The sequence below is a fragment of the Rhinoderma darwinii genome, chromosome 1 (assembly GCF_050947455.1).
Source record: "Rhinoderma darwinii isolate aRhiDar2 chromosome 1, aRhiDar2.hap1, whole genome shotgun sequence".
NCBI lineage: Eukaryota > Metazoa > Chordata > Amphibia > Anura > Rhinodermatidae > Rhinoderma > Rhinoderma darwinii.
In genome coordinates this window covers 530,162,992-530,175,187 of record NC_134687.1, presented here as the reverse complement: position 1 = coordinate 530,175,187, position 12,196 = coordinate 530,162,992, and the positions used below count along the sequence as shown (strand labels likewise).

Here is a 12,196-nt window from a genome sequence, read left to right as displayed (position 1 = left end):
CGTTGGTATCCATTGTGGGATAACAACTGATGGGAAGATTGCCAATGTAAGGGCACCAACTAACAGTTTCTCAGCTTCCTAGACCCTCGAAAGTATGAATTGGGGAAGGGAGTGGATCATAGTGGTTAAACTGCATCGTCCACAGTACCCATGAGGTCTTGCAGTGCTGAAATATTCAGGCTTCTGTTTTGTGCAGTTTGTAAAAAAAATATAAAAAAAAAACCTGACTCAAAACTTAACCCTTAACTATTTCTATTTCCACAAGTTTATCGATTGGCAGAATATTTCCCACATGAGGAAATGCAATACAAGCATTGCTTATAGGAAAGAAAATAGTGTCGCAGGTTAAAGCGTGACTATATTACAGACCCATATGCATTCTGTGCCACCATGCAGGGTACATGCATGAGCTCTTAGGGGCTTTAAACATCTCAGATAGTACATGTCATTTCCTGATTAATGGTGGTCCAAATGCCAACATTCCCACTGATACACTGAATGAAGGGGCCACTCCTTTGGCCCGTTCTGCCTGTTTTACAGGTGAAAAGTGTGAAGGAAGAACTGCTGTGCAGGGAACGGCAACATTGCTTCATTCACAGCCGGCTGCAGCTCCGTGCACAGCCGGTGGCAGGGAGTACCACTGTGCAGGGAAACACTTTGAAGGCGATGTAATGCGAAACCAGCAACGAGGCCGCTTTATTCTCAGGATTGGTGGAGGTCCTGGCAGCTGAACACCCACTAATCAGAAATGTATGGCATGCCCTGGCTATACGCCATCAGTTTCAGGAATAGGAAATCCTCTTTCACATATTTTGCAAAAATGTTAAAAAATAATCATTTCAAATCAGAAAATATCTGTGCACGTATGTTTAAAGTGTCCCCTCCAGTTAGTTATACTCTCCCACCCAAAGTAGCATCGGGCATAGAGAGACGCTCCTGAATGCTAGACTGTACTGTTGGCATGGCAATTGACAACGCAGGGGAGTATCGTGCACAGGTCCAATCAATTCAAATTGGACCCGTGTACGATACGCTCAAGGCACCGTAATGTTGCCACGTCAACAGTATCGCCCAGTGTGCCGGAGCGACTTTCTACACCCGATGTTATTTCTGTTAGGAGAGTATAACTGGAGGGACACGAACATTAGAACGGTCTTATTAGGTTTAAAGGTTTATATAAAACTTAAAAAAATGGCAAAAACCATACAGAAGTCAATGAACAGCCGAAGAGGATATACAAGGTCAATAAATGCATTCAACAAACTACCAATAACAAAAATACAGAATCAAACATGGACATTGCATTCTATCGAGTACAAATGATATTAGTCTATCAAACAAATTTTCACTAAGACAGCGATGGCCAAATTAATGCAGATGTTAGGAGCCAGTTAGACTGGATTCACACAGGACGGAAGTGCTGCGGATTCGGTGTGTGGAATTTACGGAAGGAAAATCTGCAGCGTATTAGTCCCAGCCCTGTGGATGAGATTTGAACAAATCTCATCCACATGCTCAGTATGTTCATTGCAGATTTCACGCTTTTCAATGTAGAAGGGATGAAATTTGCAGCAAAATCCACACATAAAACACTTTTCCTGTAGAAACACTGCGGAAAAATCTGCAGCATTTATGTCCTGTGTGATTCCAGCTCACACTGAGGTTTTTTTTGAGATTTTTAACCTGCCTGCACTTTCTTTGCCGCGTTTTTCTGCTTCGGCCATTGAGCGCAAAAACACCACGAAAACCACCTGCGCCTCCCATTCATGTCAATGAGGAGTCAGAGACGGAAACGCAGGAAGAAATAGCATAACGCTTTTTTTTCCCCCACAAGCGGTTTTTTTCTGCTCGCAGCAAAAGACGCCTCCTGAAATCAATGGGAGGCGATTTCGGCTGGTTTTTGGCACGGTTTCCAAGTCGAATACAGCGCCAAAAAAACTCTGAACTAGCCCTTGGACCTCTACAGGAGTAGTAAGCCAGACAATAAGTAATCTCATCCATAGAAAAAGGCAAAAGCCAGGCTAAATTCACACTTGAAACCAATGGGATTTTTAATAGCATATGTTCGGTTAGTCATCTGTTTTTTTGACGGCGATAAAAATGCAGCGAACAGGACTTTTACTCCGTTCAAAGAAAACAGACGTCTAACCGATGGGTAATTGTTATCATTGGTGTCAATGTAAAACGGATACAACAGATTGTAATTAGTTTGCATCCGTTATTTTGATTTCAATGGGATTTTTAACCTTATTCTGATGTAGAAACAGAGCAGAGTGACGGATTATACAACGGAAGTGTGAATTTAGCGTGGCCACCAGCAGATTTCTAGATACACTGGCTACTAGGCTCCTGGGATTTGTACAGTCCTGTAAAAAGAAAGCACAAACAGGCAGATTTCATTATTTCGGAAAGCCGCATACAAAACTTACCTCCTTTGCGACCAAACCTAGAATCCATTACTCTTTCTATGGTTTCAAACTCATCTTCTTCTGGTTGTGGGACATCTTCCCCACAGACTTCCAACAAGTCATCAGAGTCCGTTTTCATTTCCTCGTCTTCTTTGTAGCTGACATTTACTGTGGCCTGCCGCCTAGATCCTCTCTTATCAAAGTCATCATCAGAGGAATCTGCACCCCTTTTCTGCTGACTGGTATTTTTTTTTCCATTTTTAGCTTTAGACCTGAAAAAGAAAGGAAATTATTTGGTAAAGTAACATTAAACAATATAATGCGCAGATCCAATATACTACATTTATGTCAAATAAGGTGAAGTTCAACTAAAACACCCACTTCTGTTTTTGGACATTTATGGACCTAGTTTTTTTTTTATGTGGTGGACCCTGTGCAGTTCTACTGAACCGGACTTAGATCGGCGTAGTACTCCATGGTGACGCATTTCTAGTTTAAATTGGTTTTCCCCATCTCTGAAATGTATAGCATGTTCACAGGATATGCAATAAATGTCTGATAAATGCGTGTCCCACCACTGGGATCCACATCGCTCTAAAATGGGGTTATCTGACCACCGTTCTACCTTTCGCCGCTGGGTTCCCACTTTTCAATCACTATTGGGGAAAGAGCAATAGATAATTCATACAAACTATTGGGATAACTTATATAATATTGCACATTGCTCATTCCCCAATAGTGATTGATTATACGCAAATTTGATACTATTTGCCCTATTCACTTTACACTTGGTTGGTGATCTGTCATGTACATTATATTTAGACGCGATGCATAGATATTGTACCACGGCATTGCTATATAGAAGAGATGTAATATCCCTGTACCGATGGTCCTTCTGGTCATTTTTAATATTGATGAAATTAAAATGTTATTTTTTTTTATATAGTAGGGTTATAGACTCGGTTTCTCTTTATTGGTAGTATATATTTATGAGAGAACAGCCATGTTACCTTAGGAATTTACATCATAGAATAATGCACATGTATGCCTTTTGTATAGGTGGGATCACCGTAGTACACACCAGTACTGTAGTTTTTATTTGTGTTATTTTTGGGTATATACGACTTTTAGATCACTTTATATTCCAATTTTTGTAAAGCTAAGGTGACCAAAAAAACAAAACAGAGATGATGGCATTCTTTATTTTTTTACGGCATTCACCCTGGGAATTGAATAACCCTTTATTAGAATAGTTTAGAATTTTACAAATTTGGCAATACCAATTATGTTAATTTTTTTACACTACTTTTAAGGGGGTTCTTTTATTATACCCAGTCTAGAAGACTACAGAGTGGTTTAATATGTTGACATTTAGAACATGGGTGGGAAATTACACATAGATAGATTCCATAACATTACTAATAGAACATGGAAGCTATGGGAAATTAAAACGCACAGATGCCATGTCAGCAGACACATTCTACAACTACAACTCCACTACGTCAACTTACTTGCTTTAAAGAGGATGCTGCTCTGTCTGATGGCAGCAAAAGGCAGTGACCGACGCTGATTTCCGCATGCTCACTTCAGCGAATGTTCCATATTTTAGGAGAATGTAGTACTTATTCTGGCAGCGTGCGTCCGATGCTGCAAGCTTGAATCCCAGTATATTCAAAACTCGCTTCCCTCGCGCCCTCCACCCATGTTTGACACATCCCTCCCTTTGCACAGCAATATGGAGAAAAGTGTCAATCAGCAGCTGGATATAAACATGGATATATGAATATACTTGGACTCATGCTTGCAGCGCCGAACGCGCACTGCGAATATAACTGCTACATTTTCCTAAACTGCTTAACATTACCTAATAAGTGAGGGAACGATGAAATCACTTATTTTTGTAACTCAGACAGGGAAGCATAAATATGCAATAGATCCACTTTAAATGGCACTATATATTCTGCCGACAATTCAACAGGGGAAAGGTGAGGGTTTCATTTCTTGCTAGTGTCTCAACCAAAACTGGAATAAGCCATCTTAATGGAATGAGTCTGATGATACAAGTACATTAGGTACTTGCTTCATATGGAATTCTCTGATAAATGAAGCTTCTCTAAAAGTCAAAAGACAATTACATATATGCTGATATATGGTTACTGAAAGGAATTAAGTAACTTTGCTACTTCTAAATACCACAATAAATATTAAAGAGGCTCTGTCACCACATTATAAGTGCCCTATCTCCTATATAAGAAGATCGGCGCTGTAATGTAGGTAACAGTGATGCTTTTAATTTAGTAAAAATATCTATTTTAAACCACTTTATTAGCGATATTTAGCTTTATGCTAATGAGTTTCTTAATGCCCAACTGGGCGTGTTTTTACTTTCGACCAAGTGGGCGTTGTACAGAGGAGTGTATGATGCTGACCAATCGGCATCATGCACTCCTCTCCATTCATTTACACAGCAGCATCGCGTTCTTACTAGAACACGATGTGCAGCCACATACACGGACATTAACGTTAATCAAGTGTCCTGATAATGAATATACATGACCTCCAGCCTGGAGGTCATGTGTATTCAGAATCCTGACACTTCTGAATATTTTCTGTGAGATTCCAGCAAGCCACGAGTAATCTCGCGAGATTACGATTTAAACGAGGTTTCCCTTGCTGGAAATCTCACAGAAAAGATTCAGAAGTGTCAGGATTCTGAATACACATGACGTCCAGGCTGGAGGTCATGTATATTCATTATCAGGACACTTGATTAACGTTAATGTCCGTGTATGTGGCTGCACATCGTGTTCTAGTAAGAACGCGATGCTGCTGTGTAAATGAATGAAGAGGAGTGCATGACGCTGATTGGATAGCGTCCTACACTCCCCTGTACAACGCCAACTTGGTCGAAAGTAAATCATGCCCACTTGGGCATTAAGAAACTCATTAGCATAAAGCTAAAAATCGCTAATAAAAGTGGTTTAAAATAGATTGTTTTTCTAAATAAAAAGCATCACTGTTACCTGCATTACAGCGCCCATCTCCTCATGTAGGAGACAGGGCACTTATAATGTGGTGACAGAGCCTCTTTAAGCTTGCATTCAAAATATAAAGGCAACCCATAGGTGATACAGTTGATGTTATCAGTACACGACCCATGAGAACTGGTGAATCAAAGCATTCAATAACGGACATTAAATTAAAAAGCAGGAATATTTAAACATCTATCCAAAAGAAAAAAAGTCTGCTCCATCCATGTGCTGATGTATTTTCATTTGGATGAAAGTGATTTACGTAAAAGATTGTTTACATTTCTTAATTTCAGATGTAGTTAATGTCTGCATGGCAGCCAAGGAGGTGACTACTTGTGCAGAAATCATGTGCTGTTAATAGAAGACCAACATTAGGTTCTAGCCCTTACCTGTTTTGAGATTTCTTGTTTTTTACTTTATGGCTCGGTTCATAATCAGATTCGCTGTCCCTATTGCTGCTTTTCTGTCTATCCCCCCCTGTGTCGGAATCTGAACTGGAACTGGCCGATGAGGAGTCATTACCAGAACCTGAGATGGACATCTGCCAATCTTCACTGGACATATTGAGAGGGTGGAAATGATGAAAAGTTACAACATGCATGCTTGCCTCACAAACAAAACCCTAAAACAAGGGACCGGCATTCCAATAATTACCCGCCCACCCTTTAAACGTCTTATTCTTTCACTTGAAACCAAACTCCATGAACACAATTAAATTCCAGATACCTATAGATTATAATTTTGTTTGGAGCTATTCAAAACTAAAACCAACATCATTTTACTTTTCTATCACAAAGAATTGCACATAAGGGGCTCACATACTATATACCTAAAAGAAGAACGAGACATACACTGCAAGTACCTGCTACAAAATTATCCATAGTAATCCACAATTGGTGGTTAGGACTAGCAGAACAAGGACTGGGACGGAGAAGTTGCAAAACCAGAGAAATACATAAACCAGAAACTTCAGACTAGTACCAGAGTAAAAAACAAAAACCAATAAAGCAAATAACATCAAATTCCACTGCCACCTTCTAAATCAGCCCATAACGGTGGAGAGATTAATCCTAGCAACATAAGATAAATTGACATTTTACTAACCGGGACAGTCCGTACACACTTAAGGTGGTGAATTGGACAGGATAAACAAGTGATGAATTTGGAAGTGGACGAACACTTTGGAAAGAGCAATGAAAATAACACCAGCACCAAGAAGCATTGAGATGACAGACAAGGCATCGCAACACATTTACTTTAGCAGCGGCAGCTCATCGTAGAACGTAAAACTTACTCTTTGGGTTTTTTCTTTTTATGATCACTCGAAGAACCCTCGTCTGAGTCATCATCATCACTGCTGGAAGATGAATCCTGGAAAACACACAAAAAAGGAGAGCTCACTGTATAGTTCAACTTATCTTCACATCATACGATTCTTTTATGCATTAAAAATAGGTAAGGTTGAAGCCCCTTACATTTTTGGGAATGCTTATATTATCACATTGTTGTTAAAACATGCAAGAGAGTCCTAACTATAGCTGCTTTGTGTGACTGGACACCTATATGGCTATGCTGGTAAAGTGGGTCTGTCTCTACCACCTCCTGCAACCCTGAAGCTGGGGGTACAGGATGACAATGGCTGCAACAGCAGCCAAAAGTATTATGTTCTGTCCATCAGCCTTGCTGAATAATAGACTAGCAGGCTCCTAGGTGGTGTGCACAGAAGTATCCCCATATATGTAAACCATCGCACTACATAAAGGAAAGGAGGATGAAGAATTGCAGGACCATTTGGATGAATCACCGATTATAAATTATTAAAAAGGTTGTGCATTGCACTTCATTCTCCCCCATTTCCCTTGTTCTCGTGCTATCAGCTGAAGAAGGGCAATTCAGAGCAACCACTGCACAAAAGTCAATAGAGCTGCAGTTTGCAACCAGTTTCTGTGACATGACACAATGAAGAAATGTCAGGCTGTTCCATTAAGACTTTAAGCACACAGCCGTATCACAGCTCCTTAACACCCCCAAGTTTTACGAAGCCGTAATAATGTATGAAGTCTTACTGAACCCCTACAAGCCTCAGTTAATTTAAAAAAGATGCATATAGAGGGGTTTTTTTTTCTGTTAAATTCTGAAATAAAATCTGACAGAAAAAAATAAATAAAAAAATCGTACCATGTTCCCTGCGGTGGCACACAGTATCTACAGATGCATAGTACTGAGTTGCGGGCAATCCGTGTGCTGCCATTAGGTATTTTGCACCTGGGTTTATAAAGATTAAAAACCTTAAAGGGGTTGTCCACCTTCTGACAACTGATGACCTATCCACTGGATAGGTCATCAGTATGTCATCGGTGCGGGTCCGATACCCGGACCCCGCTCCAGTGGCCTGCGGGCACTGGATGTTGTGGCATATAATGCTATGTACGGAGCCCGGAAGCAGTTGGCCCCGTACATAGCATAGCGGCCGTGCTTCAGAACTGCAGGTCCGCTCCTATTCACTTGAATAGGAGCAGAGTTGCAGTACTGCAGCTCGGCCGCTATTCCGTGGCCGGAGCAAAGTGCTTCCGGCATAGACGTCGGGTGCACGGAGGCACCGGACCAGCTGATCTATGCAGGGCCCGAGTGTTGGACCCCTACAGATCATGTACTGATGACCTGTCTGGTGGATAGGTAATCAGTTGTCAGCATGCTGGAAAACCCCTTTAACCCCTTAGTGACCAGCCCATTTTAGGCCCTAATGACCAAGCTATTTTATTCGTTTTTCTATAGTCGCATTCAAAGAGCTATAACGTTTTTATTTTTTCGTCTACATAGCTGTAGGAGGACTTGTTTTTTGCGGGATTAGTTGTGCTTTTTAATAGCACCATTTTTGGGTACATATAATTTTGATATTAACTTTTATTAACCTTTTGGGGGGGGGGGGGGGGGGGGGGGATTATAAAAAAAACTGAAATTCCGCCATTGTTCTATGCGTTTTTAAATTGACGCCGTTTACTATGCGACGTAAATAACATGTTACCTTTATTCTATGGGTCGGTACGATTACGGCGATACCACATATGTGGAGGTTTTTTTATGTTTTACGACTTTTGCACAATAAAAACACTTTTGAACTAAAATTATTTGTTTTTGCATCGTCGCTTTCCAAGAGCCGTAATTTTTTTATTTTTCCATCAATGTAGTGATTTTTTGGGCTTGTTTTCTGCGGGACAAGACGTAGTTTTGAATGGTACTGTTTTGGGGTGCATGGGACTTATTGATTCATTTTTATTATGACTTTTTTGGGGGGCAATGGAAAAAAAATGCAATTTCGCCATGTTTTTTTGCGTTTTTTTTTACGGTGTTCACTTTGCGGTTTAAATTACATATTAACTTTATTAATGGAGTCATTACGGTCGCGGCGATACCACATATGTGTACTTTTTTTTTTTTTTTTTACACTTTTACTAAATAAAACCACTTTTTATGGGAAAAAATGGATTTATTTTTTACTGTACTTTTTATTAATAATCTTTATTTCACTTTGATGACTGATTTTATTAGTCCCACTAGGGGACTTTACTGTGCGATGTTCCGATCGCTGCTATAATGCTCTGGTATACTTCGTATACCAGAGCATTATTGCCTGTCAGTGTAAATCTGACAGGCAATCTGTTAGGACAAGCCTCCGGCGCGTCCTAACAGGCATATGTCCAGGGCAGACCTGGGGGCTTTTATCAGTCCCCCGGCTGCCATGACACCCCATCGGAGACCCGCGATTGCATTCGCGGGCCGCCGATGGGTGACAGAGGGAGCGCACTCCCTCTGTAAACAAAGTTAAATGCCGCGGTCGCTATTGACGGCGGCATTTAACGGGTTAAACGGCCGCGATCGAAGTAAACTTCGATCACGGGCGTTGGAGCAGGAGCTCAGCTGTCATCAGACAGCAGAGCCCCGGCTCCTGCCTGCACGGGAGACCCGTGCAGGACTTAGACTAGGCTGACGTGAAAAGGCGTCAGCCTAGCCTAAAGCCCATTAGTGAATCACGTAAAAAGGCGTATTAGTGGTCACTAAGGGGTTAAGGGTAGGAACACACACGGCGTAAACACTGCGGATTTTCCGCAACGTATTCATTGTGGAAATTTCAACAAATCTCGTCCTCACAGCGTGGAAAAAAGCAGCTGAAAAAAACGCACATAAATTGACCTGCGGTGTGGTTTCTTTAGCCGCAGCACATCAACATAATGCTGCGGAATCGCTGCTCTTTTGTTGCGGGTTTTCCTCATTGAAATCAATGTGGTGATTAACGCCTCAACATAGTAGTGTGTGTTGCGACATTTGGGGCGGAATATCAGCGATTCTGCCGCAAAAACTGCAGGTAATACTTACCCAGAGTTCCCTGCTTCTCCAGTCCAGCTTCCTGGGATGACGTTTCATCCCACGTGACTACTGCAGCCAATCACAGGGTGCAGCGGTCACACGGCCTGAAACGTCATCCCAGGAGGCCATACCACGCACAAAATAGTGGCATGTCAAAAGTTTTGATCGTTGGGGGTCCGAACACTGAGACCCACACAGGTCGTTAAAACGAAGCAGCAGAAGTGTTCAGGCGAGCGCTGAGCCACTTGATTTCTGATCGCCTTTTCTCGGAAAGCCAATGTAACAGTGTACGAACTTAATAGAAAGTCTATGGGCCTGTACACCGCTACCGTGGCTTTCCAAAAAAAGTAGATCAGAAACAAAGTGGCTCTGCGCTCACCCGAGCGCTTCTGCCGCTTTGTTTTAGCGATCGGTGGGGGTCTCAGTGCACGGACCCCCACCGATCAAAATTTCTGACATGTCGTTGAAAGTTTAGTTAGACTTTAAAAATAAATGATCTATATCAAACTATTATATAATGTACATGCCTCGTCTGAGCCGCTGTTTGAAGACGCTGGTGGCCTCTGCTGCAACTGCTGCTGTTGTTGAAGTTGCTGTTTTCTCAACATAGCAGATCTCTGTACAGCTAGGATGCTGGGATTAGATTTCCAGAACTATAGAAGAAACATGGAAAAGATGTCAACATAAATATATAACCTATGGTATTATTCAAACTTGTGTGCCACAGTGTTTTAGGAAGAAGGGCGTTACACTGGAAGGAGACTAGTAAAGTCTTTCTATTCTACATTGCAATATTACCTCTGCTCCATCCATCCTCGGTGGCTTGGATTGAACAGCTTTCTTTTCTTTCGAGGTGTCAGACTCCGATTCGGATTGGCTCCCTGATTCTGATCCACTATCAGAATCGCTGCTTCCAGACTGACTACTGCTTCCATTACTGCTGCTCCCTGAACTGGAACCAGACCCTGAACCAGATTCATCATCTGATCGGCTGTTAATAATGGAAAGGGAATGCAATATTTAGCCTAAATACGTCTTTTGTTTAATAGAGACATGGCATTAACACACATCTATTTTATCATTTTTATACATCGAGTAACGCATGCATCACAGCACAGAACTCGTGGACAGGCAACATTGTTCATGTTTATAAAGTAGATTTAAAAAAAAAAAACAAAAAAAAACGCCCAACCAAAGTCAGACATTGCCACGTATATCATACAGCGCTCCAGAAAGACGTCCTGTTTAGCTATCACTGGATTGGTCAGCAAGCAGCAAAAGAAACAACTGCTTGACAATAACAAGCTCACCATCACGTATACGTTATAATTATATCCATAAGGGGAGAGAAAACATGGACCACACATCCACTTGCTATACTTGATCTATTACGGCTCAGCAAAATTAAAAATGTATGAATATGAAGTTCTTAGTTTACATTTTGATCAAACTGCCCACTTGCCACTTCACGGCGACCTCTTTTAGGTGGGTCGCTACTCTATCAAGTGCAGTATCGCATGGCAACCAGTGCCACTGCAACACAGAACCTGCACAGGGAGCAACACAAAAGACTAAGAACTTTATATTAGTACATTTTTTTAATTTCGCTGAGCCGCAATAGATCAAGTATAGCAAGTGGATGTGTGTTCCAGGTTTTCGTCCTTACCTTGCTGACATTATAATTATAAAATGATAAAATATAGATCACGTAGAGGATAGTTACTGGTTAATTTTTTATATCGGCATTGCCTGCATTTCAGCGCTACGGCATTAGGGCACAGATGTAGCTATATTGTCAAATAGGAGTTGGAGGTTAGTCACAGTGACTTTAGAGTATAAACAAAGCCTCAACAAGACAGCGCAAGGAATGTTTATAAATTACAATCGGGTCTCCAATGAGAAAACAACGATTTATGCAATTACTGCGTACACACTGCCAAATGGGACTCCATAAGGGAAATAGAAAAAAAATAAAGTCTTAGGCCTCATGCACACGAACCTGTTTTTGAGGCCACAATTCACCTGCAAGTTTGCGGGTGAATTGCGGTTCCATTCATATCTATGGGCACATGAACATGACAGTGGCTACCACGATCCGTGCATTGCCCACGAGCCTGGACCGCAAGAAGATAAAACATGCCCTACATGGGATGCATTTTGCGGTCCGGGTTCATTGAAATGAATGTACACGGCCATGTGCACGGCCCGGGATTCGCAGGCAGCCCGCGGATCACACTCTGCAGCCATCCGAGCCGAAAATCACGGGCCGTGCACACCACTATGGTCTTGTGCATGAGGCCTTAATGCTTTTATATGACTTAAAGACCGAAGTGTGATATTTCCTACCACATCCATTCTGTGAATATGCCACAAACGTCTAAATTGGAAATA

General features: G+C 41.5%; 1 protein-coding gene across 1 annotated transcript in view; it reads right to left on the bottom strand.

The window, feature by feature from the left end:
* The window catches only part of CHD1 (chromodomain helicase DNA binding protein 1), an 83,829-nt gene that overhangs the window by 65,419 nt on the left and 6,214 nt on the right, over positions 1–12,196 (bottom strand). The window contains exons 3-7 of the mRNA XM_075837012.1: positions 10,604–10,796; positions 10,333–10,458; positions 6,735–6,811; positions 5,830–5,994; positions 2,430–2,680 (exon numbers count right to left, since the gene is read on the bottom strand). Of these exons, the coding sequence (XP_075693127.1) occupies positions 2,430–2,680; positions 5,830–5,994; positions 6,735–6,811; positions 10,333–10,458; positions 10,604–10,796 (812 nt within the window). The remainder of the gene's footprint in view (positions 1–2,429; positions 2,681–5,829; positions 5,995–6,734; positions 6,812–10,332; positions 10,459–10,603; positions 10,797–12,196) is intronic.